At 42.7% G+C, this 17268-nt stretch overlaps 1 protein-coding gene across 2 annotated transcripts in view; it reads right to left on the minus strand.

Moving 5' to 3' along the window:
- Positions 1-4310: 4310 nt before the first annotated feature.
- The window catches only part of LOC130731472 (exportin-T), a 45724-nt gene continuing 32766 nt past the window's right edge, over positions 4311-17268 (minus strand). Inside the window, exon 8 of one of the 2 annotated variants that reach the window (XM_057583776.1) lies at positions 4311-4646. In XM_057583776.1, coding sequence (XP_057439759.1) covers positions 4512-4646 — 135 coding nt within the window. In that variant the 3' untranslated portion in view covers positions 4311-4511. The remainder of the gene's footprint in view (positions 4647-17268) is intronic. The other variant, XM_057583778.1, reaches the window with a different exon arrangement.

A 17268-nucleotide genomic window follows, 5' to 3' on the forward strand; every position in this document is an offset into this window, starting at 1 on the left:
GTTGCCGCCGTTGCCGGGGGGGCCTGTTGAGCTGTCGCTTCTCACGCATTATGCTGATCACAAGGCTCCCTAGACGTGGCATGCACTCCTACGCACAAACGAGCGGTATGTGGACCGTCGACACTTGAGGGTGGCCACAGCTGGGGGGAAGGTTTGGAACCTTGCTTGTGATGGTGATTCAGATAGTCACATGAGGGTTCGAGAGTTGATTGAGCAGACGGGTCTTCATCAGCTACCCTGGTGCAGCTACCCGGAGACAGACGCAAGCCTCATTTTGGCCCTTGTGGAGCGATGGCATGAGGAGACTAGTAGCTTCCACATGCCGTTTGGGGAGATGACTATCACCCTGGACGACGTGTCGGCTCTTCTCCATCTCCCCATGGGGTCGAGGTTCTATACGCCTGGGAGGGGGGAGAGGGACGAGTGTGCAGTGCTATGTGCTGAGTTGATGGGAGGATCTGCTGCTCGTAATCATGCTGAGTTTGATACGAACAGGAGCCAGACTATTCGCTTTGGGGTCTTGAAGACCCTGTATGATGCTGCGTTGGATGGTATGTCTTAATTATTACTTGATTAAATTGTATTTATTATTATTGTATTGTTATAAACTGTTAACTCAATTCATTTCATTGTAGATCACCGATACGAGGATGCTGCGCGGATTTGGCTGGTGAACCAGCTAGGCGCGACGCTCTTTGCTAGCAAGAGCGGAGGCTACCACACGACCGTGTACTGGATAGGGATGTTGCAGGATCTTGGTCGAGTGTCCGAGTACGCGTGGGGCGTGATTGCGCTCGCTACGTTGTACGACCAGCTTGATCGAGCGTCCAGGAGGGGGACGACCCAGATGGGAGGTTTCAGCTCACTCCTGCTAGGATGGGCCTACGAGTACCTTTCTGACCGCGTCATTATCCGGAGGGCGGATCCGGACTACTCGCAGGACCAGCCTAGGGCGCGGCGGTGGGTTACGTCTCGGGTCGGGCATGCAGGCCTCGATGAGAGGCGAGTCATGCTCGATGAGCTGACGGTGGATGACATTATATGGACCCCATTTGAGGACCATCGGGCTCATCGACCACGGGATCAGAGGGCCATGTATTTTGGCTACATCCGGACGCCATTTGTTCGTGTTGTTCGACGACATCTACCAGAGAGGGTTCTGCGCCAGTTTGGCTACATACAGGATGTCCCTCGACACCCCTCTGAGATCCAGACGACTGGGTCCCTTGCTGAGACCGCAGGTGCTGCCTATGCTGATTTTGTGCCGCACCTGCGCCCTCAGGGGATCCCTTCTACTTATTCGGGAGAGGTTGTGGAGGATTACATGAGGTGGTATAGCGGTGTGTCTCATCGGTTCATCATCCCTGATGATAGGAGGGAGAAGTTCAGTGCTGTGGTAAGTTTGAATTTTATTTTTCATTCAATTGTGTACTTTTTGTTCATGATATTTTATTTGTACCCTCACATGTATGTACATTATTTTTGCAGACGGTTGTGCGTCGGGCCGTGGACTTGTTGGAGCGGTCACTAGAGGTTCCAGATGCTCTTGCAGTGGGCACGCATGCTCGATCCCTCACTGAGAGGGCGCTGGATGGTACCCAGGGAGTAGCCTTTGCTGCTGTCCGAGGAGCTGGAGCTGCAGGAGGCAGAGGTCGTGGAGGCAGAGCGCGTGGAGGCAGAGCCCGTGGAGAGGGTGCACATGCAGAGGGCGCTCGTGGAGGCAGAGCTCGTGGACCTAGAGGTCGTAGGGGTCGGGGCGAGTGATTGACTGTATATTTGTATATTTTTTGTGTACTTTTATATTATGACATGTGACGCTTTGTATGGACTCTCTTTATATTAATCATGCTTTCTATTTCCACTTATTATATTTAGACTCTTATATTGAAAAAAAACCTGTATAACTACACCGTAAATAATGAAAGGCAGGATAAGTAACATAAATAATCCATGGCAAGCAGTTCAAAGGGTACACGGAATTATTCAGAAGCAACACGAAAACAAAATTAATCCTTAGTGATATCGATGAAGTCGTGGGGTCCGTTATCCTGTGGAAATATTTTGACTACGTTGGGCAACGTTATATTCAGATAATGAACAGATTTACTCGGTGCAAACACAGCAACCTGCAAGTAAATTGCAGATTTAAAACCCACCATGCGTACTTGTTCAAAGGAAGCAAGATTAATGTTTAGGTAATAGATGATAGACCTTTTGGAGAACGAGAACAGCTCCAACAGTTATGACATTCCCAAATTCGCTGTCAGTGAAGGCCTTGCGATGGATGCTTGTAAGATCAAGTTTTGATCTAGTAGTACAACTCTTATGTTTTGATGATTACAAGTTAACTTTTGAGTATGAACAATTATGGTACTCTAACGTGTTTTTCTGAGTGTGCTGTCTACAGGCTCTGACCTCAATTCCATCTCACACAAATCAGAAGCACTGTGCATATAGAGTGACCCAAGCAACGCTTTCGCAACATCTATGTTCAGTATGAACAGTAGAATTGCTTCAGAAGATCTGAAGTTATACAAGCTCTGATAAGGACTCAGTCACTAGAAGTTCTGAAGATCCAGAAAGTCTGATAACCAAGAAACACTGAAGGATCAGATGTTCTGATGGTGTAGAAGACTCTGAAGATCCAGAAGCTGATTAGTGAAATTCTGATGTCCAGAAGCAAGATACTCTGAAGACCATGTACTTCCCTCTGAGTTCAGAATCAGAAGATACAATGGTCAGAGGATCTGGGTTTTCCCTCTGACTCTGATCAACCGGCTTCACAAGTTCCAACATGAAGCTTTCTCCTGATCAGAAGTCTCCTAGGTTTAAAGGTCAAGTCGCTATCCAAGTACAAAAGCAACTGTACCTTCCTGACGACCTACCTAACAGTCTCAGACACAGCAGAAGCTGGATTTTCCAGAACTGCCCTCCAACGGTAGCATTTCCCATGCAACGCTCAACCCTAATCCTTGGAGTATATAAAGAGGTTGAAGACTGAAGGAAGCGGCTAGAAGCATTCATATACGCGCAAGACAAATTCAAATTCTTCTAAGCTTTCTTTCATCTGAAATTCATTGTGTTTACTATTAGCTTTTTAGAAGCAAATCTCTTGTAAACAATTCTTTGATAAACAGTTTGTTTAGTTCCTTTAGGAGATCAAGGTTGATCGGATCCTAGAGAAGACTAAGAGAGTGAAACTTAGTGTGAGCTAAGTCAGTGTAATTGTTAGTCACTTGTAGGTTTCAAGTGCAGTTGTAACTCTTACCTGATTAGTGGATTGCCTTCATTCTAAGAAGGAAGAAATCACCTTAACGGGTGGACTGGAGTAGCTTGAGTGATTTATCAAGTGAACCAGGATAAAATCCTTGTGTACTTTTCTATCTCTTATCTTTAGCACTTAAGTTCTCGAAAGATTTGTCAAAATCTTTAAGGTGGAAGCTTTATCTTGAAAACGTTATTCAAACCCCCCCTTTCTACCGTTTTTCATACCTTCAATGCTCGCGTCAACGGTGCCCGTAGGGTCCTAAATCGATGCAATCGTGAGAGAAAGTGAGGCAAAAAAATGTACGGTTAAAGAAGCTGGACAAAAGCGAGGAAATACCTTGAGGGTAACTTTGGCATCTCCGAAACCATTGGGAATGCATGATTTAATAACAGCAACAACACTCTCTACTCTCTCAACATTCGTTGTGATATTGCCCAGCGGAGTGGCAGATTCCACCAATTGCAGGGCTGAAAGCCAAGCATTTGAATTGAAATCAGGATCAGTTTCTGTTGATCTGTCTTCGAGCGCACGCCTCACAATTTCTTGGGTCGGAATGAGTAGTGTGTTAGTGTTGGATCTACGGGAATACATGGCAGCCTGGACGGCGCCAGCTGGGCCAGGAATGAGAGGACGAGAGCTGCTAGAAGTGTTGCCTTGACGTTTGCAACGGCGGACGAATGCATTCAGGTCCTGTTCCATGGTATGTTTTTTTTATCTTCGTTGCAAGACAGGAAGAAAAGGATGAAGAAGAAGAATAGAGAAACCAGAGAGATTTATAGCAGAATGGTTAAAAGATTTATGGTGTTTGGTGGATAGTACAAGTGTGGTTGGGGTTGGTTGGTGGTAGAGAGTAATGTCAGGTTTCAAGTTCGTCATTTAGTGGATGAAAATGACAAGACTCTGATGACGGAGTGGTTGGAAATGACATGACTCTGATGATGGAGTGCTTGGAAATGACAGGACTCTGATGAAAATGTCGGGTTGTCTATGTTAATTATCCCTGATGCTGTTTCAATCAACTGATGTTTAATATAAAATGTCCATCAAAATAATAAGGCCCATCAATATAACAATGACCATCAAATTACTATTATTAAAAGCAGCAAATGAACAACATAAGGGCAAGGCCCATCAGATTAATATTACAGAGCGTTTACAAATGAATATTACACAAAGTGTGGTGTCAGTCTAAGGTGATGTCTACATAACTTTGGTGACTAAGAGGAACACCAAAAGTAACAAGTCAAGCTTCGAATTCTGATGTGAACCTGCGTAAACGTGTATCATATGGGACGCACCAGCTTACTGATGTAGGATCAACATACCGTTCCCACTGGAGAGCAATTGGCGGCATAGAATGTCCAGGAGTTAGATGGAGCTACATTATAGAGAATAACAATAAAATTAGATAACTTGCAAATACAACAAATTAATTCACAAATTGGATATTAGTGTACTCAATAAAAAAATACCTGTACAAAGTGATTTATCACATGACCAACAACTATAACACGATGTACATCCGGTGGACCTTCTCCTCTTAGTGGAAGGTATGACCAACAACCCTTAGAGGAGATGGATATGAACACCACTTGGAACCTGGTTGCTACAAGGTATCCCATCTCTGGCAGTTGCATCCATTTATCCTCGGTAGCCGGATGACCAGGAGGAAGAGTGAGTCGGGAATGTAAGGCATTAACCACATGTCTGGACCACATTTCATCATACAACCCTCTGTGTCGTTCAAGTTCGTCTATCAACGCTGCCCTAACCCATGACCAACCTTCCTCACCTGATGGTAGTCCCAGTAATGCAGCAATGGCTCTATAGCCACAGTTACCATCATCCTCAACGTTTTGAACTGTGTGTATATATGGGTGGAAAAAGGATGGAAAATTACCCATGAAATAGCTTGTATCAGACTTCTTCACACGCTTCTGTAAGATCAAGTTTTGATCTAGTAGTACAACTCTATGTTTTGATGATTACAAGTTAACCTTTTGATATGAACAATTGTGGTACTCTAACGTGTTTTTCTGAGTGTGCTATTTACAGGCTCTGACCTCAACTCAATCTCACACAAATCAGAAGCACTGTGTATAAAGAGCAACCCAAGCAACGCTTTCGCATTCACCATGTTCAGTATGAACAGTGGAAAAGCTTCAGAAGTTCTGAAGTTATACAAACTCTGATGTGGACTCAGTCACTAGAAGCTCTGAAGATCTAGAAAGTCTGATAACCAAGAAACACTGAAGGCTCAGATATTCTGATGGTGTAGAAGACTCTGAAGATCCAGAAGTTGATTAGTGAAATTCTGTTGTCCAGAAGCAAGATACTCTGAAGACCATGTACTTCCCTCTGAGTTCAGAATCAGAAGATACAATGGTCAGAGGATCTGGGTTTTCCCTCTGACTCTGATCAACCGGCTTCACAAGTTCCAACATGAAGCTTTCTCCTGATCAGAAGTCTCCTAGGTATAAAGGTCAAGTCGCTATCCAAGTACAAAAGCAACTGTACCTTCCTGACGACCTACCTAACAGTCTCAGACACAGCAGAAGCTGGATTTTCCAGAACTGCCCTCCAACGGTAGCATTTCCCATGCAACGCTCAACCCTAATCCTTGGAGTATATAAAGAGGATGAAGACTGAAAGAAACGGCTAGAAGCATTCACATACGCGCAAGACAAACTTAAATTCTTCTAAGCTTTCTTTCATCTGAAATTCATTGAGTTTACTATTAGCTTTTTAGAAGCAAATCTCTTGTAAACAATTCTTTGATAAACAGTTTGTTTAGTTCCTTTAGGAGATCAAGGTTGATCGGATCCTAGAGAAGACTAAGAGAGTGAATCTTAGTGTGAGCTAAGTCAGTGTAATTGTTAGTCACTTGTAGGTTTCAAGTGCAGTTGTAACTCTTACCTGATTAGTGGATTGCCTTCATTCTAAGAAGGAAGAAATCACCTTAACGGGTGGACTGGAGTAGCTTGAGTGATTTATCAAGTGAACCAGGATAAAATCCTTGTGTGCTTCTCTATCTCTTATCTTTAGCACTTAAGTTCTCGAAAGATTTGTCGAAATCTTTAAGGTGGAAGTTTTATACTGAAAACGTTATTCAAACCCCCCCTTTCTACCGTTTTTCATACCTTCAATTGGTATCAGAGCGCAAGTTCTGATTACCACACCTAACAGTGTTCAGTGATCCGGGCCGGTGTGAAAAAAAATGGCTGCCACCACCAGTGAAACTCAAAGAGATGGTTACAATGCAAAGAGATGGTTACAATGTTCGACGGTCAAAGGTTCGAATATTGGAAAGATAGACTGGAAAGTTTCTTTCTGGGTTTCGATGCAGATCTCTGGGATATTATTGTGGATGGCTACGAGCGTCCAGTTGATGCAGATGGCAAGAAGATCCCAAGGTCAGAGATGACTGCAGATCAAAAGAAGCTGTACTCACAACATCACAAAGCAAGAGCAATTCTTCTAAGTGCTATTTCCTATGAAGAGTACCAGAAGATTACAGATCGTGAGTTTGCGAAAGGCATTTTCGAATCTCTGAAGATGTCTCATGAAGGAAACAAGAAAGTCAAAGAATCAAAGGCATTGTCCTTGATCCAAAAGTATGAATCCTTCATCATGGAGCCAAATGAGTCCATTGAAGAAATGTTCTCCAGATTTCAGTTGCTTGTAGCTGGCATACGACCTCTCAACAAGAGCTACACAACAAAAGATCATGTCATAAGGGTCATCAGGTGTCTTCCTGAAAGTTGGATGCCTTTAGTGACTTCAATAGAGCTCACGAGAGACGTTGAGAATATGAGTTTAGAAGAACTCATCAGCATTTTGAAATGCCATGAGCTGAAGCGCTCAGAGATGCAAGATCTGAGGAAAAAGTCCATAGCCTTGAAATCTAAATCTGAAAAGGCTAAGGTTGAGAAGTCAAAAGCTCTTCAAGCAGAAGAAGAGGAATCTGAAGAAGCATCAAAAGATTCTGATGAAGATGAGCTGACTCTGATCTCCAAGAGACTCAATCGCATCTGGAAGCACAGGCAGAGCAAATACAAAGGCTCTGGAAAGGCAAAAGGAAAGTCTGAATCCTCAGGTCAGAAGAAGTCCTCACTTAAGGAAGTCACATGCTTTGAGTGCAAAGAATCAGGGCACTACAAAAGTGACTGTCCAAGATTGAAGAAGGACAAGAAGCCAAAGAAGCACTTCAAGACAAAGAAGAGTCTGATGGTGACATTTGATGAATCAGAGTCAGAGGATGTTGACTCTGATGGTGAAGTCCAAGGACTCATGGCTATTGTCAAAGACAAGGAAGCAGAGTCAAAGAGAGTTGATGACTCTGACTCAGAATCAGAAGGAAATCCTAACTCAGACGATGAAAATGAGGTATTCGCTTCTTTCTCTACCTCTGAACTGAAACATGCATTGTCTGATATTATGGATAAGTATAACTCCTTATTGTCTAAGCATAAGAAGCTGAAAAAGAACTTATCTGCTGTTTCCAAGACTTCTTCTGAACATGAGAAAATTATTTCTGATTTGAAAAATGATAATCATGCCTTGATCAATTCTAACTCTGTGCTTAAGAACCAGATTGCTAAGTTAGAAGAAATTGTTGCCTATGATGCCTCTGATTGTAGAAATGAATCTAAGTATGAAAAGTCTTTTCAAAGATTCCTAGCTAAAAGCGTGGATAGAAGCTTAATGGCTTCAATGATCTATGGCGTAAGCAGAAATGGAATGCATGGCATTGGCTATTCTAAACCAATTAGAAATGAGCCCTCTGTGTCTAAAGCTAAATCCTTGTATGAATGCTTTGTTCCCTCTGGTACCATATTGCCTGATCCTGTACCTGCTAAAGTTGCTAAACACCCTCTTAAAAAGGGATCTTTCTCTATGACTAAATATCATGAAAATATTCCTTTAAAATATCATGTTGAGACACCCAAGTTGATCAGAACCTCTGGGGTAACTAACAAGAGAGGACCCAAAAAGTGGGTACCTAAGGACAAGATTATCTATGTTGCAGATATCCTTGATAGCTCCACTGAAACACCAATCATGGTATCTGGACAGTGGATGCTCGCGTCACATGACGGGAGAAAGGCGTATGTTCCGAGAGCTGAAACTTAAGCCTGGAGGCGAAGTTGGCTTTGGAGGAAATGAAAAGGGTAAAATTGTTGGTACTGGTACTATTTGTGTAGATAGTAGTCCATGCATTGATAATGTGTTATTGGTAGACGGCTTAACACATAACTTATTGTCTATAAGTCAATTAGCTGACAAGGGTTATGATGTTATATTCAATCAAAAGTCCTGCCGGGCTGTAAGTCAAATCGATGGCTCTGTTCTGTTTAACAGCAAGAGGAAGAACAACATTTATAAGATCAGATTATCTGAGTTGGAGGCTCAGAATGTGAAGTGCCTTCTGTCTGTTAATGAAGAGCAGTGGGTATGGCATAGACGGTTAGGGCATGCCAGTATGAGAAAGATTTCTCAGCTGAGCAAGCTAAACCTTGACAGGGGCTTACCCAATCTGAAGTTCGCTTCAGACGCTCTTTGTGAAGCATGTCAGAAAGGCAAATTCACAAAAGTCCCTTTTAAGGCAAAGAATGTTGTCTCAACCTCAAGGCCGTTAGAACTTCTGCATATCGACCTTTTTGGACCAGTGAAAACTGAGTCTATAGGTGGCAAGAGATATGGGATGGTTATCGTTGATGACTATAGCCGCTGGACATGGGTAAAATTTCTAACCCGCAAGGATGAGTCTCATGCTGTGTTCTCTACCTTCATTGCTCAAGTGCAAAACGAGAAGGCTTGTAGGATTGTGCGTGTCAGAAGTGACCATGGTGGAGAGTTTGAGAATGACAAATTTGAGAGTCTGTTTGATTCCTATGGAATTGCACATGATTTCTCTTGTCCCAGAACTCCTCAACAAAATGGTGTTGTTGAGAGGAAGAACATAACTCTTCAGGAGATGGCTAGAACCATGCTCCAAGAAACTGGCATGGCTAAGCACTTTTGGGCAGAGGCAGTAAATACAGCATGTTACATTCATAACAGAATCTCTGTGAGACCAATTCTGAATAAGACTCCTTATGAATTGTGGAAGAACATAAAACCCAACATTTCTTATTTTCATCCTTTTGGCTGTGTTTGTTATGTTCTCAATACTAAGGATAGATTGCATAAATTTGATGCTAAGTCTTCTAAGTGTCTATTACTCGGTTACTCAGAGAGATCTAAAGGTTTTAGATTTTATAATACTGATGCTAAGACTATTGAAGAATCTATTCATGTTAGATTTGACGATAAGCTTGACTCTGACCAGTCAAAGCTAGTTGAAAAGTTTGCAGATTTAAGCATTAATGTTTCTGACAAAGGTAAAGCTCCAGAGGAAGTTGAGCCAGAGGAAGATGAACCAGAGGAAGAAGCTGGTCCCTCTAACTCACAAACTCTGAAGAAGAGCAGAATCACTGCAGCTCACCCTAAGGAATTGATTTTGGGCAACAAAGACGAACCAGTCAGAACCAGATCTGCCTTCAGACCCTCTGAAGAGACCTTGCTCAGTCTGAAAGGATTGGTGTCCTTAATTGAACCCAAGTCCATAGATGAAGCTCTTCAGGACAAGGATTGGATTCTGGCCATGGAAGAAGAATTGAATCAATTCTCCAAGAACGATGTTTGGAGCTTAGTGAAGAAGCCTGAGAGTGTCCATGTTATTGGAACGAAATGGGTATTCAGAAACAAGCTGAATGAGAAAGGAGATGTAGTCAGAAACAAGGCAAGGCTAGTTGCACAAGGCTACAGCCAGCAGGAAGGAATAGACTACACTGAAACATATGCTCCAGTAGCAAGACTGGAGGCAATCAGACTGTTGATCTCTTTTTCAGTGAATCACAACATAGTTCTACATCAGATGGACGTGAAGAGTGCCTTCCTAAATGGTTATATTTCAGAGGAAGTCTATGTTCATCAACCCCCAGGTTTTGAAGATGAGAAGAAACCAGACCATGTGTTCAAATTGAAGAAATCACTCTACGGTCTGAAGCAAGCTCCCAGAGCATGGTATGAGAGACTTAGCTCATTCCTTCTGGAGAATGAGTTTGTAAGGGGTAAAGTAGATACAACTCTTTTTTGCAAGACTTATAAAGATGATATCTTAATTGTGCAAATTTATGTTGATGATATTATATTTGGTTCTGCTAATCAATCTCTATGCAAAGAATTTTCTGAGATGATGCAGGCTGAATTTGAGATGAGTATGATGGGAGAATTAAAGTACTTTCTGGGAATACAAGTTGATCAAACACCAGAAGGAACATATATCCATCAGAGCAAGTACACTAAAGAACTTCTGAAGAAGTTCAACATGCTGGAATCTACAGTGGCCAAGACTCCAATGCATCCTACATGCATTCTGGAGAAAGAAGATAAAAGTGGTAAAGTATGTCAGAAGCTCTATCGTGGCATGATAGGTTCACTTCTATACTTAACTGCATCTAGGCCAGACATACTATTTAGTGTTCATTTATGTGCTCGTTTCCAATCAGATCCAAGGGAAACCCACTTAACTGCTGTTAAGAGGATCCTAAGGTATTTGAAAGGCACCACTAGCCTTGGCTTGATGTATAAGAAAACATCAGAGTATAAGCTTTCAGGTTACTGTGATGCTGATTATGCTGGAGATAGAACAGAGAGAAAAAGTACTTCTGGAAATTGTCAATTTCTGGGAAGCAATCTAGTCTCATGGGCAAGCAAGAGGCAATCAACCATTGCACTATCAACTGCAGAGGCAGAATATATCTCAGCAGCAATATGCAGCACTCAGATGCTCTGGATGAAACATCAGCTGGAGGATTATCAGATCCTTGAGAGCAATATCCCAATCTATTGTGATAACACTGCTGCAATCTCATTGAGTAAGAATCCTATCTTGCATTCAAGGGCAAAGCACATTGAGGTAAAGTATCACTTTATTAGAGATTATGTACAGAAGGGCGTACTTCTTCTGAAGTTTGTTGATACTGACCATCAATGGGCAGATATCTTTACAAAGCCCTTAGCAGAGGATAAATTTAATTTTATTCTGAAAAATCTAAACATGGACTTTTGTCCAGAGTAAAGATGGATCAGAACCTCTGACTATGATACTTCTTGATCAGAAGATGTCTAGTCCAGAAGGTAACTCAATCAGAGTGTGTGTACCCACTGGTACTGACTCTGAAGCTGAGACAGCAACACGTGTGTCAGTATTTCTGATGCATAGTTCCTTGTGCCCTTGTGACAGTCTGTTATTATTGCGTGTAGATGTGCTTCTCTCCTGTGTGTGATTTGTGTATTTACTGTTACTATCTATCTTTAATTTTCAACCGTTGATCTTAAAGTGCTTTTTGAATCAACAACGGTTATTTGTCAAAACCCACTATACACACACGATCTCTTTCACTTCCGGTTTTTACTCTCTCTCTCTGCTTTTTCGAAACCGCTTATCCTCGTTTTCTCTCTCGATCTCTCTTCATCTTTCAACCTTCATCTTCTACCTCAAACCTTCAATCGCTTCAAAAATGGTGAATCAAACCAGAAGAGCTACTGCAGATGCAACCCAGTTCCCTCACATGGTAGTTGGTCTAGCAACGGGTCAAAGGGGCCCTGAGAATCCGACACCAGATCAAGGTCAAGCTCAAGAGCAGATTATTCCAATTGCAGAACGGGGCTGTGTCGTTCACTGCGTATATGTTCCTGAGGAACTTCAAGTCCTGGCGGAATGGAGATTCGACCTCGACAACCTGGCTACAAATGGGTATGATCTTCGTCCTGAAGTCCAAGTTCAAGGTTGGGGAAATTACTTCAACAGACTTCGAGGACCGGTGTATGATAAACTGATCAAGGAATTCTGGAAGCACGCCGACTGCGATGATACTCAGGTGGTATCTCACATTCTTGGAAGAAAGATCATCATCACAGAGAAGTCCTTCGTGAACTTGCTGGGTGCAGACACTGCTTTTGGGTATCGTTTCCAACTCACGGAATCGAAGCTGAAACCCAGCACCAAGGATACAATCAACCAGGCCCTGTACACCAATTACAAACCGGGCAAGACGAATTACAAGGTGATGGACCTTCATCCCAAGCTCAGGATCTGGCACAAAATTTTGCTCCACTGCATAAACCAGAGACCAAAGGGCAGTTCCCCAGACTACATCAACTTCAACCAGAAGGTGATGTTGTTCTTCATCCAAGACCAGAAGAAGATCTGCCTACCCTACTTCCTGTTCTCCTACTTGAAGGAATGTATCCGGAAGTCTCGTACCACTGCCTCCATCAAGTCAGCGATCAAGTATATTCCCTTCGGGAGACTTTTGTCTGATCTCTTCATTGAGAGTGGCCTCATTCAAGATCTGATAAATGCTGGATGCACAGAGGATCTGACCACCATTGTCAGTGATGTCTTCACGGCAAACTCTCTAAAAAAGATGGGCCTAATCAAGAAGAAGATTGCTCCTGCCCATGAAGACACATCTTCTGAGATCAAAAGTAGAAGGATGCCTCTGAATGACTACCCTCTGTGGACTCAGGCAGACAATCCTGACGCCATTAGGTGCTATGTTGAAGACCTAAGGGCTCAAGGATTCGAAATTGATCTCGATGACTTCTTCAGCAGACTGCCGCCAGCTCCAGAGTTTCCTTCTCCTCCCAAGAAGAAAGTTCAGAGGAAGATGATCCTAGAAGAATCTTCTGAGGAATCAGATGTCCCTCTGATCAAAAAGAAGAAGGCTGGTCAATCCAAGAGGAAGCAAGATGAAACCAGCAAGCCTGATGATGGTGATGATGGTGATAATGAGGATGGTCCTCCTAAGAAGAAGAAGAAGCAGGTCAGAATCGTGGTGAAGCCTACTCGGGTGGAACCAGCTGCTGAAGTGGTCAGAAGGACTGAAACTCCTGCCAGAGTGACAAGATCATCAGCACATTCAAGTAAGTCTGCAATTGCTTCTGATGATGATTTGAATTTATTTGATGCACTCCCCATATCTGCCATGCTCAAACACTCTTCAAATCCCCTCACTCTTATTCCTGAATCCCAACCAGCTGCACAAACCACCTCTCCACCACATTCCCCAAGGTCTTCGTTCTTTCAACCTTCCCCTACTGAAGCACCTCTCTGGAATTTGCTCCAGAACCAACCCTCTAGGTCAGAAGAACCAACCTCTCCCATCACCATTCCATATAACCCATTAACTTCTGAACCCATCATTCATGAACAACCAGAGCCTACCCAAACGGAACCTGGACCCAGAACCTCTGATCACTCTGTCCCAAGAGCATCAGAACGACTGGCTCTCAGACCCACGGATACAGACTCTTCCACAGCCTTTACACCTGTATCCTTCCCAACCAATGTTGCTGACTCTTCTCCCTCCAATAACTCTGAATCCATTAGAAAATTCATGGAGGTCAGAAAAGAAAAGGTGTCTACCTTAGAAGAGTATTATCTCACTTGTCCAAGCCCTAGGAGATATCCTGGCCCTAGACCTGAACGTCTAGTTGACCCAGATGAACCTATCTTGGCCAATCCTTTACAAGAGGCAGACCCTTTGGCTCAACAAGCTCACCCTGCCCCTGACCAACAAGAGCTTATTCAACCAGAACCTGAACCAGAACAATCTGTGTCTAACCAATCCTCGGTTAGATCACCCCATCCTCTGGTTGAGACTTCAGAACCTCACCTTGGAACCTCTGAACCCAATGCTCAAATGTTTAACATTGGCTCTCCACAAGGTGCCTCTGAAGCTCACAGCAGCAATCACCCAGCCTCTCCTGAAACCAACCTCTCCATAATTCCTTATACTCACCTCCGACCCACATCTCTCTCTGAGTGCATCAATATTTTCTATCATGAAGCCTCTTTGATGCTACGCAATGTGCACGGTCAGACTGACCTAAGTAAGAATGTTGAACGTGTGGCTGATGAGTGGAACAATCTGGGCACTTGGCTAGTGGCTCAAGTTCCAATTATGATGCAGCTCCTGCATGCAGAGGGAAGTCAGAGGATTGAGGCTGCAAAGCAAAGGTTTGCTAGAAGGGTGGCTCTTCATGAACAAGAACAGAGACATAAGCTTCTTGAAGCTATTGAAGAAGCCAAGAGAAAGAAAGCTCAAGCAGAAGAAGCTGCACGTCAAGCAGCAGCTCAAGCTGAACAAGCCAGATTAGAGGCAGAACGACTTGAAGCTGAGGCTGAAGCTCTTAGATGCCAAGCACTTGCACCAGTAGTGTTTACTCCTGCTGCTTCTGCTTCCATTCCAGATCCTCAAGCTGCTCAGAATGTTCCTTCCGGTTCTACTCAGTCAAGCTCATCCAGACTCGACATCATGGAACAGCGTCTTGACACTCATGAATCCATGCTAATTGAAATGAAGCACATGATGATGGAACTTCTGCGTCGCACTGATAAACCCTAGTTTTAGGATCTCTTCGTTTTTCTTTTTCTTTAACGTTGTTTTATTTTTGTTAAACTCTGTTTCTTTTTATTTAATTATTCTAATTTGTTCATTTGTGCTTATCTATGCATTACTATATATATTTGTGTCACAAATGTTTGCAAAAAACTTTTTATTCATAATATCTTTATGTTTACATCATACATTCTTTCCCTAAAGTCTAGAATGGAGGATCCCTCCTCATTCTTCTGCACTCCTGGCGCTGCTCTGACCTATCCTTCTCCAGACGCTCCAGTGCATGCTGGATGTTGTTGAGCTCATCCCTCTCCAGAATCTCTTCTGCAGTCTTGAGCTTCTCTTCCAAACTCTCTTTTTCTTCCAGCAGCTTGAGTTCAAGCCGGCTGAGTTCTTGCACCTCCTCCACGAAGGCAAGAAATTCCCTCAGGTCTCTTTTCAACTCTGGACGCAGGTCCTCCTCCAGCAGTGTCCGTGTCAGCTCCGAGATGGTCGTTGTACCCTCTGGATGCCTGATGTTCAGGAACAAGTCCTCCTCGAAGGCCTTCTTCCTCAGCTCTTCTAGTGCTACGATGTATGGTGCCATTTTTTCTTTACTGAAAATTGTTCGAGGTGTGAAGCTTACCTTTTTCTCCAACGCTTTATATAGGCTTCACTTTCTCTCTGACAGTTAATGCTCCTACAGTTTCTCGAGGTTAAGTTCTTGGTAACTGACCCCTCTCTTTACTCCCTTGACCGGTGGTAAACGTTCTTCTCTTGCATTAACTCTTCTATTCATTTCGCCTAACTCTGATTCTTGCATCGTTTTCGTTTTCTTTAAACTTAGACCTTCTCTAAGGGGGAGTACCTTGTACTTCAAGCTAAGTTTTTCACACCCCAAGCTTTTTGCTTATGACAAAAAGGGGGAGTAAACCCAGTTTTTGATGTGTAAGATGTGTTAGTGTGATTTATTTTTTCTTTTGGAGAATTTAAGAGTTCCACCTTCATGACCATAGATGTGTCACTGGGCAAATACAAGGAATACATTTCACTTCTTCTGAAGTGATTCTAAGTTGACTCTGATACCCAAGACTCTGATACCTTGTCCGTGACTCTGATCACTTATGCGCTCTGATTACTCGATTTTCATCTATGTCATAAGTTTTTCACTCTGAACTCTTATATCATTTAGCTCAGAATCTAGACTTTACTAACGTTTTCATCAAGTATTAGATTCAGGGGGAGCTAAGCTCAGAATCAAGCAGTGACTTGAATTCAGAATGAGCAAGATAAACTATTCACATCAGGATAAGTCTTATTCTATATCTCTAAACTCTGAGTGAATTCAGTTTAATGTTTAAGAATTGTTCATCAAAAATCTTAGTTTTGTCATCATCAAAAAGGGGGAGATTGTAAGATCAAGTTTTGATCTAGTAGTACAACTCTATGTTTTGATGATTACAAGTTAACCTTTTGATATGAACAATTGTGGTACTCTAACGTGTTTTTCTGAATGTGCTATTTACAGGCTCTGACCTCAACTCAATCTCACACAAATCAGAAGCACTGTGTATAAAGAGCAACCCAAGCAACGCTTTCGCATTCACCATGTTCAGTATGAACAGTGGAAAAGCTTCAAAAGTTCTGAAGTTATACAAACTCTGATGTGGACTCAGTCACTAGAAGCTCTGAAGATCCAGAAAGTCTGATAACCAAGAAACACTGAAGGCTCAGATATTCTGATGGTGTAGAAGACTCTGAAGATCCAGAAGCTGATTAGTGAAATTCTGTTGTCCAGAAGCAAGATACTCTGAAGACCATGTTCTTCCTCTCTGAGTTCAGAATCAGAAGAAACAATGGTCAGAGGATCTGGGCTTTCCCTCTGACTCTGATCAACCGGCTTCACAAGTTCCAAAATGAAGCATCCCCTGATCAGAAGTCTCCTAGGTATAAAGGTCAAGTCGCTATCCAAGTACAAAAGCAACTGTACCTTCCTGACGACCTACCTAACAGTCTCAGACACAGCAGAAGCTGGATTTTCCAGAACTGCCCTCCAACGGTAGCATTTCCCATGCAACGCTCAACCCTAATCCTTGGAGTATATAAAGAGGCTGAAGACTGAAAGAAACGGCTAGAAGCATTCACATACGCGCAAGACAAACTTAAATTCTTCTAAGCTTTCTTTCATCTGAAATTCATTGAGTTTACTATTAGCTTTTTAGAAGCAAATCTCTTGTAAACAATTCTTTGATAAACAGTTTGTTTAGTTCCTTTAGGAGATCAAGGTTGATCGGATCCTAGAGAAGACTAAGAGAGTGAATCTTAGTGTGAGCTAAGTCAGTGTAATTGTTAGTCACTTGTAGGTTTCAAGTGCAGTTGTAACTCTTACCTGATTAGTGGATTGCCTTCATTCTAAGAAGGAAGAAATCACCTTAACGGGTGGACTGGAGTAGCTTGAGTGATTTATCAAGTGAACCAGGATAAAATCCTTGTGTGCTTCTCTATCTCTTATCTTTAGCACTTAAGTTCTCGAAAGATTTGTCGAAATCTTTAAGGTGGAAGTTTTAT

The sequence above is a fragment of the Lotus japonicus genome, chromosome 1 (genome assembly GCF_012489685.1).
Source record: "Lotus japonicus ecotype B-129 chromosome 1, LjGifu_v1.2".
In the NCBI taxonomy this organism is placed as follows: domain Eukaryota; kingdom Viridiplantae; phylum Streptophyta; class Magnoliopsida; order Fabales; family Fabaceae; genus Lotus; species Lotus japonicus.